Here is a 16,650-nt window from a genome sequence, read left to right on the forward strand (position 1 = left end):
AAGCTAGGTGGAGAGTATTTGTTCTGGTTCCTACAGGTGTCTGTGTATGCAGACTTGGGGACAAGGTAGAGAAATGGTGCCCACCAGCTCTTTTGTTCTTGAAGAAATCTCCTAAGGATCCCTGTCCCTCCTGCATGGGTTCTGAGATTAGTAAGTAAATCTCCTTTTCATATACCCCAGGAGTTTTTTCAAACTGCTGCTACTATGCTATAGTCAGCAGGGTTATTATGATGTCTCTTTAAGGTGGGGACTCAGTTTCTTATCACCTTCTTGTTCTCCTAGAGCTGAGCTGAGCCCACTGATTTTTAGAGTGCCTGGTGTTAAGCCCCTCTGGTTTTCAAGTCAGATGTTATGGGGATTTGTCTTCCTAGTGAGGGTTCTCGGTGCCTGCTCTGGGGTCTGTGCCTCTCCCTTCTGTGTGCTTGCAATGTCTCTCCTCCTGTGGTCAGTCTTGCAGGTCAGTTTGGTTCCTGACCACATCTCCATCCTTCCTACCATTTTCAGCGTGGCTTTTTCTCCATGATCAGCTGTGGAGAGTCTGTTCTACTAGTCTTTGAGTTTTTTCCTGGGTTATTTACTAATGTGTGTGTTATTTAGGTGTATCCATGGGATGGGATAAGCTTAGGATTCTCCTACTGTGCCAACTTCCTGGAAGCCTAGTGTTTTAAAGTCTGTCTGTGTGATACAAGTGTAGCTGCCTCAGCTTTCTTTTCATTTCCATTTGCAGCAAACAACAACAACAACAACAACAACAAACTTTTTCTATTCCTTCATTTTTGGTCTGTGTGTACCTTTAGATTTGTATTTAGATCTGAAGTGAGTCTTTTGTAGGCTCATTTGGATCTTTTTTCTATCCCTTCAGTAACACTACATCTTTTGACTGGATCATTTGGTCCATTTACATTTTAAGTAATTATTGACAGTTTTATTCAAGGGAAGATGCGGAGTAGAATCTTGAGCTGACCCAATCACTTGGACCCACCGAGATAACAGCTACGTCTGTGTAACTAAACTGAAAACAACCTGAAGATTACCAAAACAGACCTTCCACAGTTAATTATAGAGAGGAGGCCATATCAGAAAAGATGGGATGGGTAGGGATGTGTTTGGGAACCAAACCCCTGGCAAGACTTACCACAAATGGGAGGGATACCACAAGCACAGAGAAGTGAGGATCAAACCCCATACCATGTACCACAGGCACTGAGGATGTAAAGATGAGTCCCTATAACATCTAGCTTTGAAAACCAGTAGGGCTTCAGGAGCTTTTAAAATCAGTAGGACTTAAGTCTGGGAAAGCTGGAGGGTGATAGGAATTTGAATCCTTGCCCTTAAAGAACCAGCATAATAAATAACCTGGCCCAAGAATCCAGCACAGAAGCAACAGTTAGAAAAGCACTTGAGGTATGCGTGAAGGAGATTGATGAATTCATCTAGGAATGTGCCTTAGAGGGGCAGTGTTCCCTCAGGAGACTTCTAAGAATGAAAAAGAAAGGAATCCAAGCATATCATTAAAACCATCAAACCACATGGGAAGAGAACAAGGGAAAAAGAAAGGAACAGAAAGCAACTACAAAAACAACCAGAAAACAATTAACAAAATGGTAATAAGTACAAATCTATCAGTAATTACCTTAAATATAAATGGACTAAATGCTTCAATCAAAGAACAGGGTGACTGAATGGGGGGGGGGACCCATTTCTATGTTGCCTATAAGAGATTCACTTCAGAGCTAAAGACACATACAGACTAAAAGTGAAGGGCTGGAAAAACATAAACCATGCAAATGAAAGTTAAAAAAGCTGAGGTAATATTTATTTCAGACAAAATAGACCTTAAAACAATGTAGCAAAAGACAAGGACACTACATATATCTACTTGTTGGATTGTTCCCTTTATCATTATAACAATTATAATATCTATGTACTCAACATAGAAGCATCCAAACACAAAAAATTATTAACAGGGAGAAATTGACAGTAATACAATAATAGTGGGGGACCTTAACATCCCACTTATATCAATGTATGGATCATCCAGACAAAAAATTAACAAGGATATTGTGGCTTTGAATTACACATTAAACCAGCTGGATCTAAAATATATACAGAACATTCTATTCAAAAAATGTAGACTACACGTTCTTTTCAAGTGCGTATGGAACATTCTCCAGAATAGATCACATTAGACCACAAAAGAAGTCTTAAGAGTGAAATCAGGGGTTCTTGGGTGGCTCAGTTGGTTAAGCAATCTGACTCTTGATTTCAGCTCAGGTTGTGATCTCAGGGTCCTGGGACTGAGCCCTGCACTGGGCTCTACGCTCAGTGAGCAATCTATTTGAGGATTCTCTCTTCCTCGCCCTCTGCCCCTCGCCCTGCTCATGTTCTCTCCCTCTCTCTCTCTCTTAAAAAAAAAAAAAAGTGAAATCATACAAGTATCTTTCCCGGCCACACTGGTATGAAACTAGAAATCAGTTTTTTTATATATATGGCAAGAGAAAGGAACTGCTCAAGATTAGAGCAGACATAATATAATAGAGGTTAAAAAAAATAGAAAAGATCAATGAAACCAGGAGCTGGTTCTGTAAAAAGATGGGCCAAAGGTTTATCAATCTTGTTTGACTTATCAAAAAAGAGGATTCAATCAAATGGAGAAGAAATAACCAACACTAGAGAAATACGAAGGATTATAAGAGAATATTATGAAAAATTATGCCAACAAATTGGATAAATTCTTAGAAGATCTTTCAAAGCAATCAGTAAGAAGTAGATTAATTACTGGTAATTAAATTGAATCAGTAATAAAAATATTCCCAACAAATAGAAGTGTAGGACAAGATGGCATCATAGGTGCGTTCTCCGCCAAACATTTAAAGAGTTAATACCTATTCTTCCCAAATTCTTCCAAATACATTCTACAAGGTGAGCATTAATAGCCCTGATGCCAAAACCAAAAACACTGCAAAAATTCTTAAAATATTAGCAAACTTACTTTAATACATTTAAAAAATCATTCACTGTGACCAATTGGGATTTATTCCAGGGACAAAAATGTAATACAATATTCAGAAATCAATCAGTGTGATACATCACATTAGCAAGAGAAAGAATAAAAACCATGTGATGATCTCAATAGATGCAAAAAGAGCATTTGAAACAATACAATATCCATTAATAACTTCTCAACAAATTGAGTTTAGAGAGAATGTACATCAACAGAGCAAAGACAATGTATGAAAAACCCACAGCTAACCTCATACCCACTGTTAAAAACTGAAAGTTTTTTCTCTAAGATCGGGACTAAGACAAGGATGTCTACTCTTACCACTTTTATTCAACACAGTACTCTTTGGAAGTCCTAGCTGCATAGCCAGACAAAGAAAAGGCATCCAGATTGATAATAAAGAGGGACGTCTGGGTGGCTCAGTTGGTTAAGTGTCTGCCTTTGGCTCGGGTTGTGATCCTGGGAAATGATGGATGAATTCAGTAAAGTTGCAGGATACAAAATTAATGTACAGAAAAATCTGTTGCATTTCTATACTCTAGTAACAAAGTAGCAAAAAGAAATTTTAAAAATTCCATTTAGGGTGGCACTAGAAAGAATAAAATACCTAGGAATAAACTTAACCAAGGAAGTAAGAGATCTGTACTCTGAAAACTAAAACACTGATGAAAGAAATTAAAGGCGACTTAAACAAATGGAAGGCTACTCCATGCTTATGGATTAGAAGATATCATTAAAATGTCCATAATACCCAAAGCAATCTACAGATTCAATATAATCCCAGATTCAGTATAATCCCTATCAAAATAGCATTTTTCACAGAACTAGGACAGATAATCTTAAAATTTGTATGGAACCACAAAAGACCTCAAATAGTAAAAGAAGCAATCCTGAAAACAGCACTGGAGATATCACAATTCCCAGTTTTAAACTATGCTACAAAGCTGTAGTAATCAAAACAGGATGGTACTGGCACAAAAACAGACACATAGATCCATAGAACAGAACAGAGAGCCCAGAAATAAACCCTTAATTATACGGTCAATTAATCTATGACAAAGGAGACAATATATAATGGAGAAAAGACAGTCCCTTTAATAAATGGTGCTGGCAAAATGGGACAGCTACATGCAAAAGAATAAAACTGAATCATTTTCTCACACCTCACACAAAATAAACTCAAAATGGATTAAAGACCTAAATGTGAGAAAGGAAACCATAAGCTCCAGAAACAAACATAGGCAGTAATCTCTTTGACATTAGCCATAGCAACATTTTTCTAGATATATCTCCTTTGGGCAAGGAAAACAAAAGCAAAAATAAGCTATTGGAACTACACCAAAATAAAAAGCTTTTGCTCAGTGAAGGAAGTCATCAACAAAACAAAAGGCAGTCTACCTACTGCGAGAAGATATTTGCAAATGATATATCTGATCAGTGGTTAATATTCCAATTATACACGTATACAACTCAACACCAAAAAAAAAAAAAAAAGATCCAATTAAAAAAAGAGCAGAGGACTTGAATAGACATTTTTTCTAAAAAAAGACATACAAATGGCCAGCAAATACATACAACATGCTCAATATCACCAATCATCAGGAAAATACAAATTAAAACCACAATGAGTTATCACCTCACACCTGTTAGAATGGCTAGAATTAAAAAGACAATAAAAATTGTTGGCAAGGATGTGCAGAAAAGGGAATCCTTGTGCACTGTTGGTGAGAATATCTATAAATAGGTGCAGGCATTGTGGAAAACAATATGGAGTTTCCTCAAAAGATTAAAAAATAGAAATGTAATCCAGTAATCCCACTACTGGGTATTTACCCAAAGAAAATGAAAACACTAATTCAAAAAGATACACATACCCTTATGTTTACTGCAGCATTATTTAAAGTAGCCAAGATATGGAAGCAACTCAGGTGTCTATTGACAAATGAAGATGTGGTATATATAAACACAATGCAGTATTGTTCAGCCATAAAAAGGAAGGAGATCTTGCCATTTGCAACAACACAGATGGACGTAGAGGGCATTGTACTAAATGAAATAAATCAGAAAAAAGATGAATACTGTATGATTTCACTTATATGTAAAGTCTAAAAAACAGAATTAAGAAAAAAAACAAAAACAGACTCTTAAATACAGAGTACTGGTAGTTGCCAGAGGGAATGTGTATAGGGAGATGGGGAAATAGATAAAAAACGATTAAGGGGTACAAACTTTCATTTATAAAATAAGTAAGCCTTGGAGATTAAATTACAGCATAGCAAATTATGGTATATAATATAATAACACTGGTTAACTACACATCATGGTCAGCATTGAGTAATGTATGAAATTGTTGAATCAATGTTACACACCTGAAACTAATATAACATTCTATATTAGACTTTAATAAAAAATTATTCATAGACATGTACTTATTATCATTTTGTTGTTTTATAGTTCTGTTTTTCTTAATCTCTTCCATTGTAATTTGGTGACTTTCCTTAGTGTTATGTTTGTGTCCTTTTTATTTTTTTGTGAAACTATTATAGGTATTTGATTTATGGTTACCATGAGGTTCATATATAGCATAATATTCTATGTCTGTAGCAGTCTATTTTAAGTTGAAGATCACTTAAGTTCAGGGGTGTTCTAAAAGCACTCTATTTTTACCACCCCAATGTTTCATGTTTTGAGGTCCTATTTTGTATCTTATTATTTTGTGAATCCATTGACTATAAGTCTAGATGATTTTACCACTTTTGTATTTTAAACTTCATACTAGATATGTAGGGGGTCAATCCACTACCTTTATTATATGTTTACTCTTATTAGTGACATCATTTCTTTTATAGTTTTATTTTTTCTAGTTATGGCCTTTTCTTTCCCACTTAAATTAGGTCCTTTAACATTTCTTGTAAGACTGGTTTGTTGTTGATTAATTCCTTAAGCTTTTACTTGTCTGGGAAACTCCTTCTCTCTCTTCAATTCTGAGTGATAATCTTGTAGAGAATTCTTGCTTGTGATTTTTTTTTTTTCCTTTCAGCACTTTGAATATATCCTGTCATTCTCTTTTCACCTGTAAAGTTTGAGCTGAAAACCAGTTGTGATAGTAATATGGGGGTTTCCTTAGATCTAGTTGTTTTTCTTTTGGTGCTTTTAAGATTCTCTTTAACTGTTGATACTTTGATTATAATATGTCTTGGTTTGGGTCTCTTTGGGTTCATCTTCTTTATGACTCTGTGCTTCCTGGGCATGTCTGTTTCATTCAACAGGCTAGGGAGTTTTTAGCCATTATTACTTGAAATGGGTTTTCTGTGCCTTTTTCTCTCTCTCTCCTTCTGGGACTCCTATAATGGAAATGTTAGTATGCCTGATGTTGCCCCAGAGATCCCTTAAACTATATTTAGTCTTTAATTCTTTTTTTTCTTTTTGCTGTTCTGATAGAGTGATTTCCACTACTGTCCTCCATATCATTGATTCATTCCTCTATATCTAATCTCTCAATTACCTCTAGTATATTTTTTACTTCAGTTATTCTTCAGCCCTGATTGGTTCCTTTTTATATTTTCTATTTCATGGTTGAGGTTCTCATTGTGTTGATTTGGTCTTCTGAGTTTGGTGAGCATCTTTATGGTCATTATTCTGAATTATATTTCAGGTAGATTATTTCACTTGGAACATATTCCTCTGTAGCTTCATTTTGTCTTTGTTTTTGTGTGTTAGGTAGATCAGTTATATTACCCAGTTTCGGAGGAGTAGCTTTATGTAGGTGTCCTGTGGGGCCCAGTAGCACAAACCCCTGTGATTCATCCAACTGAGGTGCCCCAGGGGTATCCCCTGGGTGGACTGTGCGTACCCTCCTGTTGTGGCTTGTATGCACTGATGGGTGGGGCAGGCTTCCAATGTGGCTAGCAGTGAGGTCGGGTTGTGACTATGGCAGGCACTCTAGTGTATGGGGCTCACTATGGGGGGTTACTTGGGGAGAAATTGCTCCCACCAGAACTGGGCCAGTGAGATATAAGGGGAGTAAGAAGAAATGGTGCCTACCATCAATTCTGTTCCCAAAGAATGTTACAGCAAGTCCCTGCTCGTCTGGCACATGCTGTAAAATAATCTCTTTTATGTGTAACCCAGGCAGTTGTCAAAATGCTGCCTCTGCCCTGGGACTTGGAACAAAGGAGATTACATGCACACTTTTTAAGAGCACAGTCTCAGTTTCTTAATGCCTTCCCGGACATAAGCCCCACTGGTTTTCAAAGTCAGACATTATGTCTTCCCAATGCAGGACCCCTGGGCTTGGGAGTCCAATCTAATGTGGGGCTTGAGCCCCTGGTTCCTCGAGGAGGGCCTCTATGGTTGTGATACAACCCCATACCCCTTATGGGTCATCACACTGGGATTGTGGATCCCAACTAAACCACATTTTTGCCCCTCTTACCCATTGTGATATGGCTTTTCCTTTATATCCTTAATTGTGTAAAATCATTTCTGCAAGTCTTCAATTTGTTTTCAGAGAGTTGTTCTATAAATAGTTGTAGTTCTGGTTTGTCCATGGAAAGAGGTAAGCTCAGAATCTTCCTATTCTACCATCTTGATCCCCAAGACACCTCTGATTTCTATTCCAAAGCTCCTCATAAAATAAATACAGCATAATAAGTCAGCAATATCTTTATAAAAGATAAAATGCCAGTGTTCATAGAGCATTTTGACATCATACCAGGTTTGTATAATGCAAAGGATTCAGTCTGGGCATGTGATTCTGTTAGTCTGGCTTAATCAGGGATTGTTTGGAATATATGTCTTCAGAGAATTAGATGAAATACAACCCCTTCATGAAATCCCCACACATATTTATTCTCTTCACCGCATTTTCAACAAATATTGAGAACACTGAGTTTGAGATTGTACTGCCAGGTAATATTTAGGTCAAAGCTTTTCTATGTTGTCAGTTTTTCTTTGCTTATTAGGGAACTTGGCATTCCAGAAAAGCATTCTTGAACAAAAGTTATATCTTAGGCCAAATCAGGGAAAAAAAATGAAAAGAAATCATTGTGGGGTGCTTGGGTGGCTCAGTCAGTTAAGCATCTGCCTTTGGCTCAGGTCCTGATCCCAGGGTCCTGGGATGGAGCCCCATGTCAGGCTCCCTGCTCAGCGGGGAGCCTGCTTCTCCCTCTCCCTCTCCCTGTGCTCTCTCTCTCTCTGCCAAATAAATAAATCTTAAAAAAAAAAAAAAAGAAATCATTGTTTTTACTAGCATTTTTTTCTCTCTTCTTTTTGGGAGAAGGTGTATGTTGAACTAATAAGTGGAGACGAAACTGGAGAATACCCACATGCTATTGAAATATTCAAAAGTTATTTTGATTTTAATGCGAAATCAATCAAAATCATATTCCTCATAAGAATGAAAAAGTGGCAAACACCCCAAATGTCCACCACTGATAAGTAGATAAGCAAAATATGTTATATGTACACATGGAATATTGTTCTGCAATAAAAAGGAATGAAGGGCTAATTCTACAACAGGAATGGGTATTGAAAAGATTAGGCAAATTTAAAAAAGCAAGACACAGAAGGCTACATACTGTATGACTCCATTTACATTAAATTTCCAGAATATGTAAATCCACAGAAACAAAATAAATTAATGGTTTTCTAGGGCTAGGCAGAAGGTGGGGAATGACTGCCAATGGCAGCAGTTTTGATTTTGGGGTGATGGCAGTTTTGATTTTGGGGTGATGAAAACTTTCTAAATTTAGTGGAGATGGTTGCACCACTATTAATGTACTAAAAACCACTTAATTTATACTTTAGAGAGGTGAATTTTATGGCCTATGAATTATATTTCAATAACACTGTTACAAATGTGACAGATGAATTCAATATATTTCTTTCTTATGAAAAATTCAGGTTTAAGAAATCTTAAATTTCCTTGAAATATCAAGACAACTTTTAAAAACTTAGGGAAAGTAAAAAGAATAGTATAATAAATCCCAAAATGTCATCATCCAGTTTCAATAGTTACCAAGACATAACAGATCTTGTTTCACCTGTATTTTTACCCAGTACTTTTTTTTACTTCATTGCATTGTTTTGAAAGAAATAAGATATCTTAATGTTTTATCTGCAGGTACTTCATATATGTCTCAGTTAAGGAATCTTTTTAAAAAAAAACCCAAAAAATTAATATATAAATTTTAGCAATAATTCCCTAATATTATCATGAGTATTCTAATTTCCCTGATATTCTCATATTTAATTTGCAACTAATTTGTTTGAATTAGGATTCAAGCAAGATACACATGTTGCACTGGATTAATTCCAACATGTTTTATTATTGATACACTTTTTCCTCTTGTGAAAATTTCTTTGACAAACTAAATGGGGTTTTTTTTGTGTTTTTTTATTTTTTATTCTTAGGTCTTAAAAATGAGCTATAACAAAATCCGAAAACTTCAGAAAGATACTTTTTATGGCCTCAGGAGCTTGACACGGTTACATATGGACCACAACAATATTGAGTTTATAAACCCAGAGGTTTTTTATGGACTCACCTTTCTCCGACTGGTGCACCTGGAAGGAAATCAGCTCACTAAGCTTCATCCAGATACATTTGTCTCTTTGAAATACCTCCAGATATTTAAAACATCTTTCATTAAGTACCTATACTTGTCTGATAACTTCCTGAGCTCCCTGCCTCAAGAGATGATTTCCAATATGCCTGATTTGGAAAGCCTTTATCTTCATGGGAACCCATGGACCTGTGATTGCCATTTAAAATGGTTGTCTGACTGGATACAGGAAAAACCAGGTATATATGCTATTTATTTATTTGTCCTAATTAGAGGAAACCTGCCTGGAGGTTTTTACCAGTAAGTGGGGAGGCCAAGGTAATTTAGCTGGAGAGAAAATGGACACTAAATAATAACTTAGTGGCAATGAATTCTCTTTAATGAATTATTTGTGTATTGTTTCAGGTCAACTATCCATACGTTCTGGCAAAATTAGGAAATAAGGAATGTCTGTGTGTGTTACTCTTCTTTACTTACCACGCCATAAAAACCCTTCCCTTTTCTTATCTTCCTTTCAGTCATTCAGTCAATACACATTTTTTTGGAGTTCTAGTCAAGATCCTGTGCTTGGTGATAGAACTATCAAGAGCACTGTCTCTGCTCTAACCATCCTCTGTGGGTTACAGATAAGCAAACAGATAATCAGTGTGTGAAATGTGCTTTGATGGAGAAAGTAAAATTTGCCATGAAGAGGGCAAGATCTATTCAGTCAACAAGTACTTATTATAAACCTACTATGAACAAGAGATCACAACACAGGGATCTAAAAATGAATAAGATAGCTCCATAACGGAGCTTACATTCTTGCAGGGGAGGGGAGACAGAAATGGACAACCAAATGCACTATTAACTGTTGAAATCTGATTAAATAATTAAGTCTTTAAGATAATGACTGAAAGGAACCTACTGATTTTGGCATCAAAGGGGTGGGTGGTTACTTTGGAGAGAGTGACGGGGGGATAGATTGCTGTGTGGAGAGAGATAGGTGGAAGGCAGGGAGCAGTCTACTTTTTTGGAGAGGTTTGGCTTGAGGTGAGGGAATGAAGGAGGATGCAGCCAGATGGAAATGTGTAATCACACAGGATTCTTCAAGCATGAGAGAGACTTGAGCATGTTCAAGGTGAGAAGAGATTAAGAGGGAGAAGGTGACAACACTTCAGAAGGGGCAGGTCATCCATTGAACAAGTCCCATGAGAAGACTGGAGGGCAAGAGATCCAGACTAGGTGGAAGGATTTTCCTTAGGAGAAGGAGAAAAGAGAACTCCTGGGTCTGGTAGAAAAGACAAAGGAAGCTATTATCTGATGGCTTTTCCTCCCCTGTGAAGGTGCAAGAGAGGTGACTGAGGAGGATCCTAGGATGGGGTCAAGGCCAGAAGCTTGGGAAAAGTGGAAAAGGTCTGAAGTTGCTGCCATCATATTTATATATATATATATCTTATATATGTGCGTGTGTATGTGTGTTGTCAGTTATTTAGTTAAAAAGCAAATCAGAAAACATTAACTGAACATTGAGAATTACTTTAGGGCAATAGATACCACCTTAGCTCTCAAAGAGCAAATATTTTAGGCAAATACGCTAAACACATAAAAAGACAATAAGGCTTAAAATGAACAACATCAAAATACTTATATTGAAGATTTAGTTCCATAAAAGCTCAGAGTCAGTAAAAATTTACTTCTGCCTTGATTAAAAAGGAGGAAAATTGGACTGGGCCATAAAAGATACATCAAAGGGAAAAGAAAGAATACAAGAGCTAGCAGGGAGTTAACGTGTACTGAGTTTGTGGTTGACATTGTTCTAGATGCTTTCTATTTAATCCTCACAATAATCCTCCATTTACAAATGAAGAAACTGAGGCTTAGGAAATTTGGGTGTCTTGGGCTAATCATTTAGAATATAGTTGATGATAATTGGGAAGAATAATTAATACATACAAAGTACTTAGCACAATGTATGGCATAAAGCAAGCACTCAATAAACGTGAAGCATTATTATTTTCATGGCCACCCACCCAGGTCACACAGCTAGAAAGTAGAAAAGCAGAAAGTCAAAAGTTGAATCCTCTCTAAAATGTATTTGGGGTGGAGAAACTGCTTTGTACATGAAGACAGAACAAGCTACATGAAGAGGGTAATGAGTAGCCCAATTTTCTGGCATAGGCTCAATATAGACTGGCAGGGTGTTTTGAAATCCACCATAGGGAGCACTGAATGCCAGGCTATCATGATTGTACTTTTTCCTACAGACAAAAGAGATTTTACAGTGAAAGCTTTGAACACAGAGATGCTTTGGGAGGCTGGTCAATTTATGAGCAGTGGACAGGAGGGACTGGAGTGGGGAGAAACAAGAGCTCAAGGATGAAGTGTTCAAGAAGGTTTGTGTCTGAGGAATGACAGACTGAACTACGTACGAGGTGACCACACCTGAATGTAGCTTCACAGATGCCAAAAGAATTGGCAAATTATAGCCCACGGGCCAATTACAGCCCTCTACAAGGCTTTTGTAAATAGAGTTTTATTGGAATACGGTCATGCCTAGGTCTGTGGCTGCTTTGTTGTCCAATTGCTCTGTCAGAGACCCATAGTCCACAAACCTAAAATCTTTACTATCTGGCCCTTTACATAAAATAATTGGCTGATCTTAGCCTACTGAACAAAGCCTGAGCTCCTTAGCCTAGCAGCTCCTAGTCTAGCCTCAGCCTCGTTTCCTTCCTTTCCAATCCTCAGCAACCCCTGCCATCCCAGACCCACTCTTCACTGTTTTATTATCTCATCCTTGTGGCCCTCCTGCCTGGAGCACTTCCCTTTTGGGAAGCCTGGTGCTCTTCCACTCACCTTATCTGTATTTGAATCTAGTTGACCCCTGAACAATATGTTGACCCCCAACACAGTTGAAAATCTATGTATAACTTTTGAATCCCCCCAAACTTAACCACCAATAGCCTACTGTTGACTGAAAGCCTTACTGATAACAAAATGGCCAATTAACTCACATTTCATATTTTATATGTATTTTATACTGTATTCTTATAATAAAGCTAGAGAAAAGCTTTCTGAGAAAATCATAAGAAAAATACATTTACAGCACTGTACTGTATTTATCAATACTATAAATATACACCATCTGCTTACAAGATAAATTATGTCAGTACCTGTATCAGTAATGTCTTATATGATATAAAACACTGTAGATATTATATGTATTACTAATGCTAAACATCAAAAATGAAAAGATAATGTCAAAAAGAAATTCACCTTTTTTAAAGATTTTATTTATTTGACAGAGAGACACAGCGAGAGAGGGAACTCAAGCAGGGGGAGTGGGAGAGGGAGAAGCAGGCTTCCTGCCGAGCAGGGAGCCCGATGCGGGGCTCGATCCCAGGACCCTGGGGTCATGACCTGAGCTGAAGGCAGACGCTTAACGACATGCATTTGATAATGAAGCAACAATATAATTGCTTTATGGTAGCCTAGCCTATACACTAAGGAATGAATCATTATAAAATTTTTATGGTATATAGTGTTAGTCTTATTCATAATACAATACTGGAAACTCTTCTTTTTTTAAACCACTTACCTGTGCTGAGAGGCTGATAATGCAGTTTCTCTGATTACAAGAGAGAGGCATATTGTATGTCAACGTAATTCTTGGAAAGAAAAATTATGAGACAGTAAGTAAACTAACACATTAATTTTATATTAAATATCACTCACTGCATGCCTATGTAAGGAAATGCTATCCACTTCCATACAAGTCTTGCACCTGATATTCGACATAACGAAAACTGAAGCAATAACACCAAAGCATCTCACACAGTTCTTACTATACAGTTATTGGATTTTCACCAAACACATGCACCATAGGTAAGTTCATTAGCTCTACAGCATGAAAATTACTTACTGTTCATTATGAGGAAGTGGATCATCATTAGGTCTTCACCCTCATCACCTTCACATTGGATGGGTGAGGGAGGAAGACGAGGCACTGTTCTTGGCATCAAAGAAGCGGAGGAGGCGGAAAGGGAGGCAGGAGAGGCATGTACACTTGCTGTAACTTTACAGTAATACCTTGTCATTTCTGTCGGACTTTTTGCTCTGTTACTTTTCTAAAAATGTTTCTATACAGCACCGGTCATTCTTCCATTTGCTTTAGTTTTGGTGCCCAAAGCACAGAAGGGTCCATGTCCTAAAGCAAGTCAAAGGCAGTCTTTGAATAATAGGAACCCTTCTGCCAGACTGTCTAAGGTCAGTTTGTTTTCTGGCGCTGCTTTCTCTGTGTGTTCTTCATCATTAGGCACCAGTTTGGAAGCATTAATCTCTATCAAGTCATCTTCTGTTAATCTCTCTGGTGTGGTATCTATTAGCTCTTGAATTTCTCCAAGATCCATATCTTGAAGCCCTTCACCACCACTTCCCTGACCTGCTCCCTCATCCCCCCCCCTTTTTTTTTTGCCATATCCAGTCTTTCATGATTTCCTTGATTGGCTCTGGGGTAAATCTTTTGAAGTCCCACACACCATCTGGACTTGGTTTTCTCCAGCAGGAATTTACCATTTCAGACTTGATGGCTTCCATGGCTTTTCCTATAACCGCAATGGCATTTTCAATGGTGTAATCCTTATAGATATTCATGATGTTCTATCAGGGGTTCTCTTCCACAGAATATTGTGATTAATGAGCCTAATGATCCCCTTAGGACCCCCTGAATTAGAAGATGAACTAGAAATGTGTTGTGGGGACAAGTAAGCCACTTTGATGCTTTTGGTGTTGAACTCATAGGGTTCTAGGTGGCGAGGGGCATTACCCAACATTAAAAGAACTTTACAAAGCAGTCCCTTGCTGGCAAGGTACTTCCTGACTTCAGGAACAAAGAATCAATGGAACCAGTTTGGAAAAAGTATTCTCATCATCCAGGCCTTTTTGCTGTACAACCAAAAGACTGGCAACTGGTGTTTTATCATTTCCCTTCAAGGCTCTGGGGTTAGCAGCTTTATAAATAAGGGAAGTCCTAATCATGAACCCCAAATGCATTTGCATACAACAGTGAAGTTAGCCTATCCCTTCCTGCCTTAAATCCAGGTGCTTCCTTCTCTTCCTTACTAATAAATGTCCTTCGTAGCCTTCCCACCCCCCACAGAATAGGACACTTTCATCTACATTAAAAACCTGTTCAGGCAGATATCCTTTCTCCTTAATGATTTTTGTGATGGTGTCTGGAAACTCATCTACTCCCTCTTGAATGGTGAAAGCTGCTTCTCTTGTTATCTTGATATATTTTAAGCTAAATCTCTTTCTAAAATTATCAAACCATCCTTTGCTGGCATTAAATTCTCCGGGTTTAGATCCTTCTCCTTTCTTTTGCTCTAAGTTTCATATAATGACTTTGCTTTTTTCTCGAATCATATTAGAGTCTACAGATACGCCTTTCTTATAGCAATCCTGTATTTTTCAACATAAGATAAAAAGGTATTTTGCAAAAAGTGCAAGGTTTTCACACCTGCTGGTGTAGCTGCTGTGACAGCTTCAGGAATTTCCTTTTCTTTTCTTACAAAGAAATTTCTTATAAGGAATTTCCTTTTCTTTCCTTACACTGGATTCATTTATGTTAAAGTGGCAGGTAACTGCAGCTGCAAACTTCATATTAACATTTTCTTGTAATGTCGTAACTTTGCTTCTTGGGAGCATTTCCAGCATCACTAGTGGCACTTTGTATGGGTCCATGGTATTATTCAAGGTTTGTGATACTGCACTAAACATGATGAAAACTACATGAGAACCATGAGAGATCACTTTTTACTGCAGTACACAATTTACTGGAGAGATAAATTACACGTAGATGATTAGTGTCATACAGCATTTTTAAATGGATACAACACTTGAGCTCACCTCAATAGCAATAGGAGGTGGCTACAAAATTATTATGGTAGTACAGCATGTACTACAGTTAATTTTAGGCAGTTATGATTTAATATTGTACCTTTGCTTACATTTTTCTCAACATATCTTTAAGTGTGTGTATAAGTTCTGATAAATTTTAACTTTTTATAATGGATTTGTGCATATTTTATGCATTTGTGACATACTTTTTTTTTTTAACTTTTTCAATGTTTCTAGGCTATGTGGTTTGTCTGCGATGTTTTTCAAATTGTCACAAATCTCCAAAAAAAAATTTCCAGTATATTTATTGAAGAAATTCACATATAAGTGGACCCACACAGTTCAAACCTGAGTTGTTCAAGGGCCACCTATCATCATTTCACCACTTTCAGGTTACCCACAATTCCATTCAAAAATGGAAAACATTTTATTGTATTTATTAGTATTAAATGTCTTTTACCTTTTTTATCCTATGTCTGATTTATTTATATCTAGCTCCTAGAATGTGCCTAGAACATAGTAGGTACTCAATTTTTGTTAAACTAAGCTTTGATTAATTAACCATTTTGATGGTGAATACAAATGAGTCCACCACCCACCTATGATCTTAATATGTCCCCAAATTGTGTATGTATATATTACACACACACACACACACATATACACATATATAATTAGCAAAACCCATTAGGGCTAACATCTTTCAGTCCTGTCTAAATAATTATGTGTTCTCCTTTTGACTCTGATGCCTTAATGATAATCCTGTAAGACTCACGAATGAGTCACATCAACTTCTGCTTACACATTTTTTTCACCCATTCCAAGAGAGTGACAGTTCCTCATGTCTTCAGTTGCTTCACCTGGCACGGGCTAGGCAATCCTTTTGCACATATTTCAGTAGTCCAGTGTAACACAGCTTTATCTATATGTGGGCATCGTCCCTGCTTAGGTTCCACAAAGCTCATTGTCTTGTTTCTCTATAAAATAAGGATTTGTAGCTCTATTTTCAACTTTTTGAGTAACCTCCATACTGTTTTCCAGAGTGGCTGCACCAGACTGCATTCCCACCAACAGTGTAGGAGGGTTCCCCTTTCTCCGTATCCTCACCAACATCTGTCATTTCCTGACTTGTTAATTTTAGCCATTCTGACTGGTGTGAAGTGGTATCTCATTGAGGTTTTGATTTGGATTTCCCTGATGCTG

The 16,650-nt window shown here is 37.2% G+C and overlaps 1 protein-coding gene across 1 annotated transcript in view; it reads left to right on the forward strand.

Moving 5' to 3' along the window:
• The window catches only part of IGSF10 (immunoglobulin superfamily member 10), a 65,230-nt gene that overhangs the window by 32,241 nt on the left and 16,339 nt on the right, over positions 1 to 16,650 (forward strand). The window contains exon 4 of the mRNA XM_045903544.3: positions 9,419 to 9,809. Within this exon, the coding sequence (XP_045759500.2) occupies positions 9,419 to 9,809 (391 nt within the window). The remainder of the gene's footprint in view (positions 1 to 9,418; positions 9,810 to 16,650) is intronic.

The sequence above is a fragment of the Mirounga angustirostris genome, unplaced genomic scaffold, assembly GCF_029215605.1.
Source record: "Mirounga angustirostris isolate CCGP_5_RB_7025 unplaced genomic scaffold, mMirAng1.0.hap1 SCAF_1, whole genome shotgun sequence".
In the NCBI taxonomy this organism is placed as follows: Eukaryota; Metazoa; Chordata; class Mammalia; order Carnivora; family Phocidae; genus Mirounga; species Mirounga angustirostris.